Below are 11,635 nucleotides of genomic sequence, written 5' to 3'. Positions count from 1 at the left end.
GCTGGGAGTGTCCGGACTCCACAGGACCATGCCCTCACTTCCTGCTGGTCTTCCGAGCCGGCTTCAGCCCTCTCCCATGACCCTCTGGGCCCCGCTCCCCATCCGCAGAGCCTCTGAATCAGCCCCAGGTGGTTTCTGCGGCTGCTAACCAGGATCTCTGAAGGACTGGGAGGTCTCTCAGGCTCTGGGGCCTCTTCGATCGTCCCTACAGCCCGTGCGGTGGCTCGCGTCCCAGCTCTGCCACTGACCGGCCACGTGATGTGGGAGGCAGTGGCGAGCTCTGCCCGTCAGAGCCGGGAAAGCGTTCCTGGTCCCTCTGGGCTTCCTAAGACTCAATTCCGAATCCACACGCAGGACTCTTCCCGTCCCCAGGACTGCCCAAACCAATTTTCTTGTTATTTGTCCTAAAAATGATGTCCTTTTAAACGGAAATTGATTTAAAAGGCAACAACATGTCCCGCTCCTACAGAGAGCCTTTCTCTGTAACCAGAATAGAATTGAGGAGAAAATGCCTTTCTCTCCCCAGGGTTGTAAGGGGAGTTAGCGCTGCCTCTGTTTTAAATGGGCGCATATATACGGCACCCCCAGACTTCAGCCACGACCAGCCTAATTCAGAGTCCCGCCCCGTGGAGGGTTCCGAGCTGTATCACCTTGGCCAGGTCTTCCAACTTCTCTGGGCCTCAGTTTCCCCATCTGTAAAATAATAACAGTACCCACCTCACAGGAGTACTGTGGGGATTTAAGCAGTGAGTATGGACAGGACGAGCGGCAGAGAAGGTGCCACCAAGCAGCTGTTCAACACGGAAGCCCACTGGGGTCCAGAGGGGAGACGAATGAGGTGTGGGGAGGGGAGGGACGGGCTCAGGAGCACCTGGGAGCCTCCGTTCCCCCAGCCCCTCTCAGCCCCAGTCAGCCTCACCCCCCTTCCCCTCACCCCCGGTCTCCCTGAGCCCCTGCTCCGGCCAGGCTGCTGGATTCACTTTTCTTCTCGCACCAACCCCATGAGGGACGTGGTTCATCCGACCCACTCCACAGAAGGGGACGCTGAGGCCCGAGGAGGGGACATAATTCCTCTGCCTGTCTCTGCGTGCACGAGGGAGGGAGGGAGACGCAGGGGATTCTGGGCTCCCCCACCCCCATCCCGCCCCAGCCCCCCCCACGCATTATCTCTAGGCGGCAGCAACTGAGCCTCCCAGTATCTCTCTGATCCCCCAAATTTCCGGTTCCCCAAAGACAACTCAGGATGTGGGGAGGGAGGGGCAGGGAGAGGAGGAGGGAGACAGAGAACAAGAGAGAGATCATAGAGGGAGACAGAGAACCACAGAGAGATGAGAGAGAGAGACAGACAGAGGCACAGTGAGGAAAGAGACAGAGAGACTATCCGAGACAGAGAGCTGCCCCGAGACAGAGAGACAGGGCAGAGAGATAGCTGAGAGATAGAGCTTCCAAGACAGACGAGGAACAGATTGAGGCAGACAGAGATGGAGAGACACAGGGAGAGAGGGGCGGGGAGGTGTGCCCCAAACACACAGAGCCTAAGGGAGACAAGAGGGGAGCCCGAGAGGCTGAGGCTGAGGCAAAACTGAAAGCGGCAAGTGGGAGAGGGAGGCGATGAGGGCTGGGGTGTGAGGCACGGGGCCTCGGGGGGCATCCGGAAACAGAAACTGGTGAGTGTGGGAGCCAGGTGGGAGAAGGTGAGGAAAGCTCAGAGCCCTGCGCAGGGGCAGGGGAGGGGTGACAGCCGGGGACCAGAGCCCCCCCTTCCCTCTCTTTCTCTGAGCTCCACCAGCTGGGCTCAGGAAGCCCAGTGTCCTTGAGTAGAGGAACAGGCCCACCCGTCCAGCCCCCGCTGCCCCAGGAGATGCCCGGGGGGGGGGTGCACCCCGCCCAGGGACAGAGGTGGCCAGAGGCCTGCAGAGGGACCTGGTGGGCACAGAGGAGGCACTCGGGAGCAGGGGGTGGCTGGGTGCTCAGGGAGGGGGCGTCAGTTCTCTGCTTGGTCTGGCCACACGCAGGCCTCACTGAGCCTCAGTTTCCTCATTTGCACAAAGGTGGCAAGAAGCACTTAGGGTCACAGCAAGGACCAAACATGTGAGAAGTGTGTGGCAGGGCACGTCACATGCAAGTGGCTGAAGGTGGGCCTGTTGAAGGGCGAAGCTCCACAGCATCCTGTCTCGATGAGTCAGGGCCCTTTCATTTGCAAATGACAGAAACCCAGCTGGAGCTGAGCCAAGTGAGGAGAGGGTGTTAATAAACTCAAGAAACTGAACGGTTCCTGGGTGGATCCGCTTTCAGGCACAAATGGATCCAGGACCTCAACCCACATTCCCAAGAACCTGTCTCCTTGCCCTGGCACCGCTCACCTCTGTGCTGCCTTCTCTCTCGTGGGTGCCCTTCCCACGGTGGCCTCTGGCCACTCCCGGCTCGTATGTCCTCCCTGTTGACAGATCCCAGAAAAGAGAGAGAGAGAGCCTTATTCCCCAGAGTTTGAGCAAACGCCCCTGTGCAGAGCATAATGTACTTTCTGTGGAATTTCTCTTTTGCGTTGCCTCTTCGTTTTCCCCTCTTGTACAAACTGTTAACCTGTACCTAGCCTCCCTTCCTCCACCCAATGCAGGTTGGGCTTCCATAAATAACTTTGGAATTTGCTGTGTGACCTCAAGCAAATCACTTAACCTCTCTGAACCTTTTTCCTTTTCTACAAGAGGGGCTCCTCAGACCTTATGCAGACAGGTGTGCTGTGAAACTCACTGAAAGAATGAGTGTGGCACACAATAGGTGTGGAACAAAGGCATCCCGACAGCCGTCCCTCCTTCTACCAGCAACAGCCCCTAATCTCGGATGCCTTCTCACTTCCAGTCCCTCAGAACTGGGGGTGGAGCACATGCCACGGGCCTTAAGTCGGTCAGCACAGGGCGTCCTCCTGGCCAGCTATTGGTTCAGGAAGTCATGTGTCCCAAGCGAGGGCAGCGAGAGAGTGAGTTCAGGGCTTTGGCTGGAGATGCTGGGACACCTCCCCCGGCTGGAAACCTGGAAGCACACGGTCTCAGGCTGCTACACCTGTCACATGACCACACGAGGGACTAAAACTAGGGGCGACGGCGAAAGGAGAGCTGAGGAGAAAGCAGAAGTTGGTGATCATGTTTAAGCCTCTGACTCCAGCCACACCTGAGTGAATCCAACGTCCTCAGCAAGCAAGGACCGGGATCCCCCCCTTCTCCTTCCAGGGATACCGTTTGGGGCTACGGACCCCAGAATAAGAAGGTTTTTATTTTTTTTTAATGTTTTTTTATTTATTTCCAGGAGAGAGACAGAGAGACAGCGTGAGCAGGGGAGGGTCAGAGAGAGAGGGAGTCACAGACTGAAACAGGCTCCAGGCTCCGAGCTGGCAGTCAGCACAGAGCCCGACGCAGGGCTCGAACCCACGAACTGCAAGATCGTGACCTAAGCGAAAGTCGGACGCTTAACCGACTAAGCCACCCAGGCGCCCCATAAGAAGGTTTTTAAAACTGAGATCCAACATCCTCAGAAATGTGGCGGCAGAGGGGGGACGAAAATGAAGTCTCCTCACTGGTTCTCCAGCACTCTTTTTTTTTTTTTATGTTTTATTTATTTCTAGGAGAGAGAGAGAGAGACAGCGTGAGCAGGGGAGGGTCAGAGAGGGAGGGAGTCACAGACTGAAACAGGCTCCAGGCTCTGAGCTGGCAGTCAGCACAGAGCCCAACGCGGGGCTCGAACCCACGAACTGCGAGATCATGACCTAAGCGAAAGTCGGACGCTTAACCGACTAAGCCACCCAGGCGCCCTCTCCAGCTCTCTTGCACCGGACGCGGGCCTCTTTCTGGAATATCGCTCCTCGGCTCTGGGGCTAACACTACCAAGTAAATAAAGCGCAAGTAAGGAAACCCCGGAGAGATTGCCCTGAAGGGACTGAGGGGGGAAGATGGGACTCGGGGCATGCATGAGGGAGGGGTGGCCAGGACAGACGGGTCACCTGCCTTAAGGGGTCTCTCAGAGGCAGTTAGAAGTGGAGGGAAAAGGTGAGTCTGGGATTTTCTCACATGGGTAACTAGGTGCTCTCTGTTAGGCCAGGATGGCCTGATTATGGCTGGGATTTGATGGAAATGACAGCAGCCATGGTTATGTTAGAAATCTTCCTGCAAATGACAGAAAGCCTGACGCAAATTAGCCTAACCAAAAAAAAAAAAAGTTGATCAGCTCTTCAAGAAGTAATGGCTTCATGGGAGGCCTGGGTGGCTCAATCAGTTAAGCAGCAGACTTTGGTGCAGGTCATGATCTTGCAGTTCAGGAGTTCAAGCCCCACATTGGGCTCTGTGCTGACAGCTCAGAGCCGGGAGCCTGCTTCAGATTCAGTGTTTCTCTCTCTCTGCCCCTCCCCTGCTCATGATCTGTCTCTCTCTCTCTCAAAAATAAATATTTAAACATTTTTTAAAAAAGGAGTAATGGCTTCAGGAACACTGGTCTGGGTGCTTAGGCAGGCTATCAGAACTCAACTTTCTTTTTTTTTAATTTTTAACGCTTATTTATTATTGAGAGAGACAGCGTGAGTGGGGGAGGGGCAGAGAGAGGGAGACACAGAATCCAAAGGAGTCTCCAGGCTCCAAGTTGTCAGCAGAGCCCAGTGCGGGGCTCGAACTCACGAGCACTAAGATCATGACCTGAGCCGAAGTCAGATGCTTAACCCATTGAGCCACCCAGGCGCCCCAAGAACTCAACTTTTCTATTTCCACTTGTGTCCACTCTGCTTTCCTCTGTGGTGCCTTTGTTCACTGGCAAGCTCTCTCCAAGCAGAAGCCTGCACCCCTAACTCCCCAGTGGCCCCCTCAAAGGATAAAGAGCTTCTCTTTGCAAGCAGTTCCACCAAAAGTCTCAGGAATGTGTCTCATTGGCCTGAATTGGGTCACGTGTTCCAGTATCAACCAATTACTGAGGCCAGGAGGTGGGATATAATGATTGGCTCATCCTGGGTCACAGTCAGTGCCAAGCTTACCCCCACCTGAGCCCTGTAAACATTTCCAATGCAAACCTGGCGGTGGAAGGAGGCGGCACACTGAGAAGGTGAAAACAAAAGGTGTCCTCTATAGAGGTGAGAAGATGGTCTGCAAATTGCTAATAATAACTTTTTCCCCCCTGAAGTCAGTTAAGTTCAGGAAACATCAGGTTTGGCAAAGAGAAACAAAGATATTTATCACAAGATCTCTCCTGAGCCATTAACTTTTTATTAACGCACATCTTCCCAGGCTCTCCTGGCCACGGAATCCTTTCCTGAGAAGCTTCTCCCCAGACTCATGGGCCACAAGATGCATTTTGGGAAAAACAGCACCCAACACCCCGGAGAGCCCAAGCTCCTGTGGCAGTCACCGTCAATGCCTCCGCACAGGTCACTGCGCTGACCTGAGTCGCCGCCAGCCCCTGCCTTCCCTTGCTCGAGGCTTGCTTTGGCCGCTGGAAGCCACTGTGCCCGTGTGAGTGGCAAGCCAGAAGTTTCAGGAGAATTAAGGAGTGACTGCTGGGCACGGACGTGAAAGTAACCCCAGCTCCCTTCCAGGGCCAGGATGGCCGGCACCCACACGGCTCCTGGCCGCCTCCCTGCAGGCTGTCACAGGACTGTGCCCCAGGGCTGGGCACTAAGCAGCTTTATACTGCACCCTTGTTAGATGCCTTCCTTTTCGTGTCTCATTCCCTTACTCCGGGCCAGTGTTTTGGGGGCCACCTCCCCAACACACTGCTTGCACTAGGACTCTCACCTCAAGGACAGCTCCCGAGAAAACCCAAATCAAAAGAGCTGTTGCCTCCTGATGCCTCCGAGAAGCACTCAGATGTGTCCCCCAGCAATTCCAGAAAACACTCTCTGTTACCACTGAATCTACCTTTCCTCCGGCAACAGACTTCAAGGGGAAAAAAAACCTATTTCCACTCCCCGGCTTCTATCTGCGGGAATTCCTTCTGCCGGCCACCCCCGTGGGCTAAGACACCCCAGCCCCAGCCCCGCAGACCTCACTGCATTGACTCTGTCTGTCCTGGCTGGCTCATCGACTGCTGAAGCAAAGCCACGTCCTCTCGCTGGTCCGAGAAGCAAAACTGGGAAGCTGCTTAGTTAGTGCTTCAGGGAATCCCCCTACCCCCAATCCACCAAGGGAAGGACCAGAGTCACCTTGGACTTTCCCATGCCTCACAAGGCAGGGCCCACCTGTCACCACGCCCCTTGCTTCGGCCTCCTGAACATATTCCACACCCCTCTCCGTTGCTCCTGCCACTTCCTTGGCTAGCCCACCACCGCTTCTCATGCAGATACTCCCAACAGCCTCCTCACCCCCCCCCCCACCTCAGGGCCTTTGCATATGCTGCTCCTCAGGCCTGGAACTAACCTGCCTCGGCACAGACAGACCATCAGTCCTCAGCCCGTTTACTGTCTCTTAAAGCTGCCCAATCCTCCTGCCCCCGATTATTCCCTCCTTGGGCCTTGGTCTCCCTTATTAGGAAATCGCTTAGATAGGCAAACACTTAAGAGAATGCTGTCTCAAACACTGTGTACCTAACCCTGCTTAAGAATAAGACATCACTGGGGCGCCTGGGTGGCTTAGTCGGTTAAGTGTCCGACTTTCGCTTAGGTCATGATCTCGCGGTTCGTGGGTTCGAGCCCCGCGTCGGGCTCTGTGCTGACTGCCAGCTCAGAGCCTGGAGCCTGTTTCAGTCTGTGACTCCCTCTCTCTCTGACCCTCCCCTGCTTACGTTGTCTCTCTCTCTCCTAGAAATAAATAAAAAACATTTTTAAAAAATTTTTAAAAAGAATAAGACATCACTTGGGGCACCTGGGTGGCTCAGCCAGTTAAGTGTCTGACTTTGGCTCAGGTCATGATCTCACAATTCGTGGGTTCGAGCCCCCCGTCGGGCTCTGTGCTGACAGCCAGCTCAGAGCCTGGAGCCTGTTTCAGATTCTGTGTCTCCCTCTCTCTCTGACCCTTCCCTGCTCACGCTCTGTCTCAGAAATAAATAAAACATTAAAAAAAAAAAAGAATAAGACATCACACTTCTCACTGAGGCCTTCCTGAATGCCTTCCCGACCCTTCCCCACGCTCTGCCGCGCGGTTGCCTCTCTCCCGCACTTGGCGTTCCCCATGGCTTTGCCTATTTGCACCTGTTGTGTATCCTTGAACCATCTACTTCGGTTTTCATGTTTCCAACTTTATATATATATATATATATATATATATACACACACACACATATGTATGGAATATGTTCATATATATGTATATATATACATACATAAAGCAACTTGTTTTCTGCTTCTCGCTCCATGTTCTCTTGCTGATATTTATCTGTGCTGACAGGTGTTGCCCGACGCACTCATTTTCACCCGCTGGGGGGCATCCGTGACTTGACCAGGCTACAGACCCCCACCCCGTCCATTCTCCTGGTCACGGCCCCTGCCGGTGCCAGCTGTTGGCCATTGCAAGGCTGCCCCGAGCCCCCGGTACCCGCCCCCTGAGCCCGCGTGCTAGTTTCTCTGGATTTATACCCAGGAGTTTGCTAGGTAGAGGACACACCTTCTTTGGCCTTACTGATGTTGCTAGATCCTTCTCCAAGGGGCTTGCACCAGCGTACCTCTGTGATCAACTTGCTGTTCCTGGGCCCAGGCACAAAGGTGCCTCTTCTTGTCTATTTCCTCCAGATTAGCTCTACCTGTTGACATCCAGCCTGTCCAGCCTCCCTCCCCGGTTTCTCCAATCGCGCCTCTTACAAGCTTTCCTCGTAGAGCAGCCGACTCTTTGTACCACACCCAGAGCCACTGACACTAACATTGGCAGCAGCGACTCTGGAGACCAACAGCCCTGGGGTCGAACCCCAGACTTATCACTTGGGCTGTGTGCCTCTGGGCAAATTGCTTCTCCTCTCTGTGCCTGTTTCCTCACCTGCAACCACAGGTCCACAGGGCAATGGCAGCGACCGAATGAGGTAAGCATGGAAACGCAGCGTGTGCTTGACGACAGGCTGTCACTATTGCCTTCGGAGCCAACGGAGGACGCCGACAGCTGTGTGCATCATTCAGGGCTACTTTGGGTGTGTGCAACAGAAACCCCAAGTCAAGCCGGGTGAAGACAACCGATAATTTATTGGTCCCTGTAACTAGGAAGTCTGAGGGGGTGTCTCACTTCAGGTGTGACTGGACCCAGGAATTCTGACCCCCTGTCCACCTCTGGGCCATTCTCTCCTCCACATCGGCTTCGTTCTCGGGCAGGCTCTCTGAGTACGGCCTCCAGGAATATATTCTGCCGGTTTACCAACTGCCATGAACGAAAGAGCTTCTCCTTCCAGTTGCTTCTGGCCCAAGTCCCAGGGCGGGTCTTCAGTGGCCCGAATTGGGTCCCACGCCCAGACCAGAGCCAATCACAATGACCAAGGCATCCGCCAGAAAGTGCTCGAAGTCTGGTTCTCGGAACGGCACTATCAGAACCACTGGCAGTTCCTCTGAAATGCAGATTCTTGGACCCCAGCCCAGCCCTACTCGTTCAGAGCCCGCATTTCAGCAAGCCCTCCCGGTGAGTCATCGCACACCCAGGTCGGAAGGGCTGCACTGCACGTTGCTTTTCAGTAGCTTGGGGTCAAGTCCACTCCCTGCTTCAAAGATGGAGAACCTGAGGGCCAGCAGGAAGCAGTCTTGCTGCAGGTCACTCTGCGCCCAGGGCTTCCCCGTGCCCTGCCCTCCCATCCCCCCAGCCATCGTCGGCCGTGTGTCCGGTGGACTATCTCGTGGGGGGGATGCATCGAAGCCTCGAAGCCCACAAGTGTCAGCCTGGGTCACACTCACCTCACACAAAAGCGCCCCCCACACCCCGCAGGCACCACTCGGCCACTCCCATTAGCTGGTCAGGACCCACAAGAGCATGGTGGCCCCAGGGAGGATGGACGCACGCACGCACACACACACACACACACACACACACGTGCGTGCCCTCAGACACTCCCGCACGGGCGCCCAGGCACAGCGCACCCTCACTCGGACTCCCACCCCCTGAGCCCCCCAAAGGCAAGAGCGTACGGACCACACCAGCCTTTATTCTACTGCAGAATAGGGCTGGGGCCAGGGTAGTTCATTCTCAGGCTGTGTCAGAAGGTGCAGAGTGTTGGGGGCACACAGACTGGACCCCAAAGTGACAATAAGTTAGGGGGGAGATTCTCAGACTGTTCTCTGGCGGGAGTCAGGGTGGGGGTGTCAGGGAGGCCCCGCCCAGGCCCACTGCCAGCTGCCCAGCACGGCACTCCCGGCAAAGCTGCTTCCAGGACGGGCACGGGCTCGCACTGAAACAACAGGGCCGGAGAGGGAGGGGCTGCGAGGTCAGGAGGTCAGTGGGGGTCAGGGGGTTCCCGGAGGAGTCTGAGGGCTGAGGGACCGGGGAGGGGTGGGCAGGGCCTCTCACCGGACCCTCAGTTAAGCCCCTGCAGGTTCTCATAATCCGGAAGTCCCTCTTCCTCGTCGTCGTCCACCTCCGGGGAGCTCAGGATGGCTGGGAGGGGGTGGGGGTTGGTCTTCAGCTCACAGACCGTCCCCCTGCCCCAGGCAGGGTCCCTGAGCTCCTGCCGCCACCCACCCCCCTCCCCCATCCCAGCACACACCAGTCTCAGTCCTGGCCACAGGCGGCAGCTCCTGGGACACATTCACGTACTCCCGGCTCCCATCTGCAGGGACAGATCAGAATGGGGGACGGTCACATGGAGGGTGAGGGGCAGGATGCTCAGAAAGACGGCCACAGCAGAGTGAGGGTGGGGGAGGCAAGGGGGACCCCAGGGGGCACCAGCCGCTCACCCAGAGACACGTCTGCGCTCTCCTCACTGTCAGGGACGTTCACATAATCCTCCGCCGACTCCACTGCAGAGGAAGCAGGGCCCAGGCACTGTCACCCAGAGCCTCGGGCACAGACCCTGCAGGCCACCCGCCCCGCAGCCAGCCCCAGGCGGCCCCACAGAGGCCATGGTGACGGAGAGAAGTAGGGCGGCTTCCCCAGAGCGGATGAGAGGGAGCGGAACCGTGGGGGAAGAGCAGACAGCATGTCGCCCGGGCTGGGGGCAGGGACAGAGAGCGGCTCGGAGCCACGGCGCCGGGTGGCACGTGTGCAGACGACGCGCGTGCGGTGCCGAGTCGGAGGCGCCATCGCCCCACTGGCCACGCCTGCCCTGACCCCCACTCCCATCCTGGAGTCTTCCAGCACCTGTCGCCATCAGTGCCACCTTGTCCTTTTTTGTTTGTTTATTTTTAAGTAGGCTCCATGCCCAGCCTGGAGCCCCATGTGGGGCCTGAACTCTGACCCCGAGATCAAGACCCAAGCCGAGATCAAGAGTCGGACGCCCCAGTGCCTGAACCATCCGGGTGCCTCCCACCTATTTTGTCATTTGGCGCTGACTTATTTCTCCACGAGGCCGTGGACGAGGCAGGTTTGGGAGTCAGAGAGCCCCGCTGCAAGCCCAGCTCGCGCACGGACAGTCCTGTAACCTCACACCAGCTACCCAGCCTCTCGGGGCCTCGGCGTTCTCATCTGGAGAAGAGGGTGAGGGACGGCACCCGCCTCCCAGGCGCGCCGTGAGAACTAAAGCCGAGGCAAGTGCCGCCAAGCATCTGTGAAATATGTGATCCCTCCTGTTGGGAAGTCGGGACAACTGAGGTGCAGGAGGGGAAGAGGTGGGCTCGACAGCAGCGGGGGATCGGGAGGTTTAATGAGTTAATACTCCCAGGAGGGCACGTAGTAGGTCCCAGACAAGCAGAGCGTCTTTATCAGGACGGTCCCTCGCGAACTGTTTTATCAGAGGCACCCAGTAAACACGGCGAGTGAGGGAGGGAGGGATGAGTAAAGGAGCTCAGGGGAGGTGGGGAGGTGGGGAGTTGGGAATTGAGATGGCAAATGAAGCCGTGGTGTAGAAGGGATGGCCCGGAACAGGGACGGAGAGTGAGGAGAGAGACAGAAAATGGAAGGTCACCAGCCATGGAAGGAAGCCCTAACAGGCAATGTGAGGCCAACACGAAGGGAGAAACGCAGCTCAGAGGAAACCAAAATGATGCCGGAAGCAGAAGAAAACGTCCCATCAAACCCTCAAAGAAGACAATCAATGATCAATACCCTCAGAGCTGTACAAGACGGTATTGTTGCTGTGAAACAAGAACAGGACGCTATGAAAAAGGAATGCCAGCGACCGAGAAAGAGCTTTCAGATAAGAGAGACAAAAGAATGGAGTCTCAAGGAACAGTGCAGTTAGAGAAATCTCACAGTCAACAAAGGGAAAAAGTAAGGAAACCAGCAGGTCAGGGTGGAAGTCCACCCCGAGGGACAGGTGTTCTAGAAAGAGAGGGGAGAGACTGTGGAGGGGCAGCGAGCGTCAAAGAAAAACAACGGGAGAGGGAAGAGCGGAGGGGCCGCAGAAATGGCCAACTCACTGGAGAAGGCGCTGTCTCGGAGGCCGGGGTTGCCGGGCGCGGGAGCTGGCGGGACAGCAGTGTTGGTGGCTGGTGTGCTGTCGGGAAGCACCTCCCTGAGGACAAGTAAAGGGGGGAGGGGGCGCGGGTGAGCGAGGGCCCCCGGCTGGAGCTCCCCCCCCCCCCCCCCCCCCCCGCCCCCCCCCA

The 11,635-nt window shown here is 56.6% G+C and overlaps 2 protein-coding genes across 5 annotated transcripts in view; one reads left to right on the top strand and one right to left on the bottom strand.

The window, feature by feature from the left end:
• Positions 1 to 8,497, top strand: part of SBK1 (SH3 domain binding kinase 1) — a 49,997-nt gene extending 41,500 nt beyond the window's left edge. Inside the window, exons 7-8 of the mRNA XM_077760554.1 lie at positions 7,950 to 7,980; positions 8,341 to 8,497. Coding sequence (XP_077616680.1) covers positions 7,950 to 7,980; positions 8,341 to 8,497 — 188 coding nt within the window. The remainder of the gene's footprint in view (positions 1 to 7,949; positions 7,981 to 8,340) is intronic.
• Positions 8,119 to 11,635, bottom strand: part of LAT (linker for activation of T cells) — a 5,105-nt gene continuing 1,588 nt past the window's right edge. For 2 of the 4 annotated variants that reach the window (XM_077760452.1, XM_077760455.1), the window contains 4 exons: positions 11,450 to 11,544; positions 9,830 to 9,892; positions 9,640 to 9,702; positions 8,119 to 9,530 (listed from right to left, as the gene is read on the bottom strand). In XM_077760452.1, the coding sequence (XP_077616578.1) occupies positions 9,451 to 9,530; positions 9,640 to 9,702; positions 9,830 to 9,892; positions 11,450 to 11,544 (301 nt within the window). In that variant the 3' untranslated portion in view covers positions 8,119 to 9,450. The remainder of the gene's footprint in view (positions 9,531 to 9,639; positions 9,703 to 9,829; positions 9,893 to 11,449; positions 11,545 to 11,635) is intronic. The other 2 variants (XM_077760453.1, XM_077760454.1) reach the window with 2 other exon arrangements.

This window comes from Crocuta crocuta, unplaced genomic scaffold (assembly GCF_008692635.1).
Source record: "Crocuta crocuta isolate KB4526 unplaced genomic scaffold, BGI_CrCroc_1.0 scaffold73, whole genome shotgun sequence".
Lineage (NCBI taxonomy): Eukaryota > Metazoa > Chordata > Mammalia > Carnivora > Hyaenidae > Crocuta > Crocuta crocuta.
This window is presented reverse-complemented; position numbering and strand designations above follow the sequence as displayed.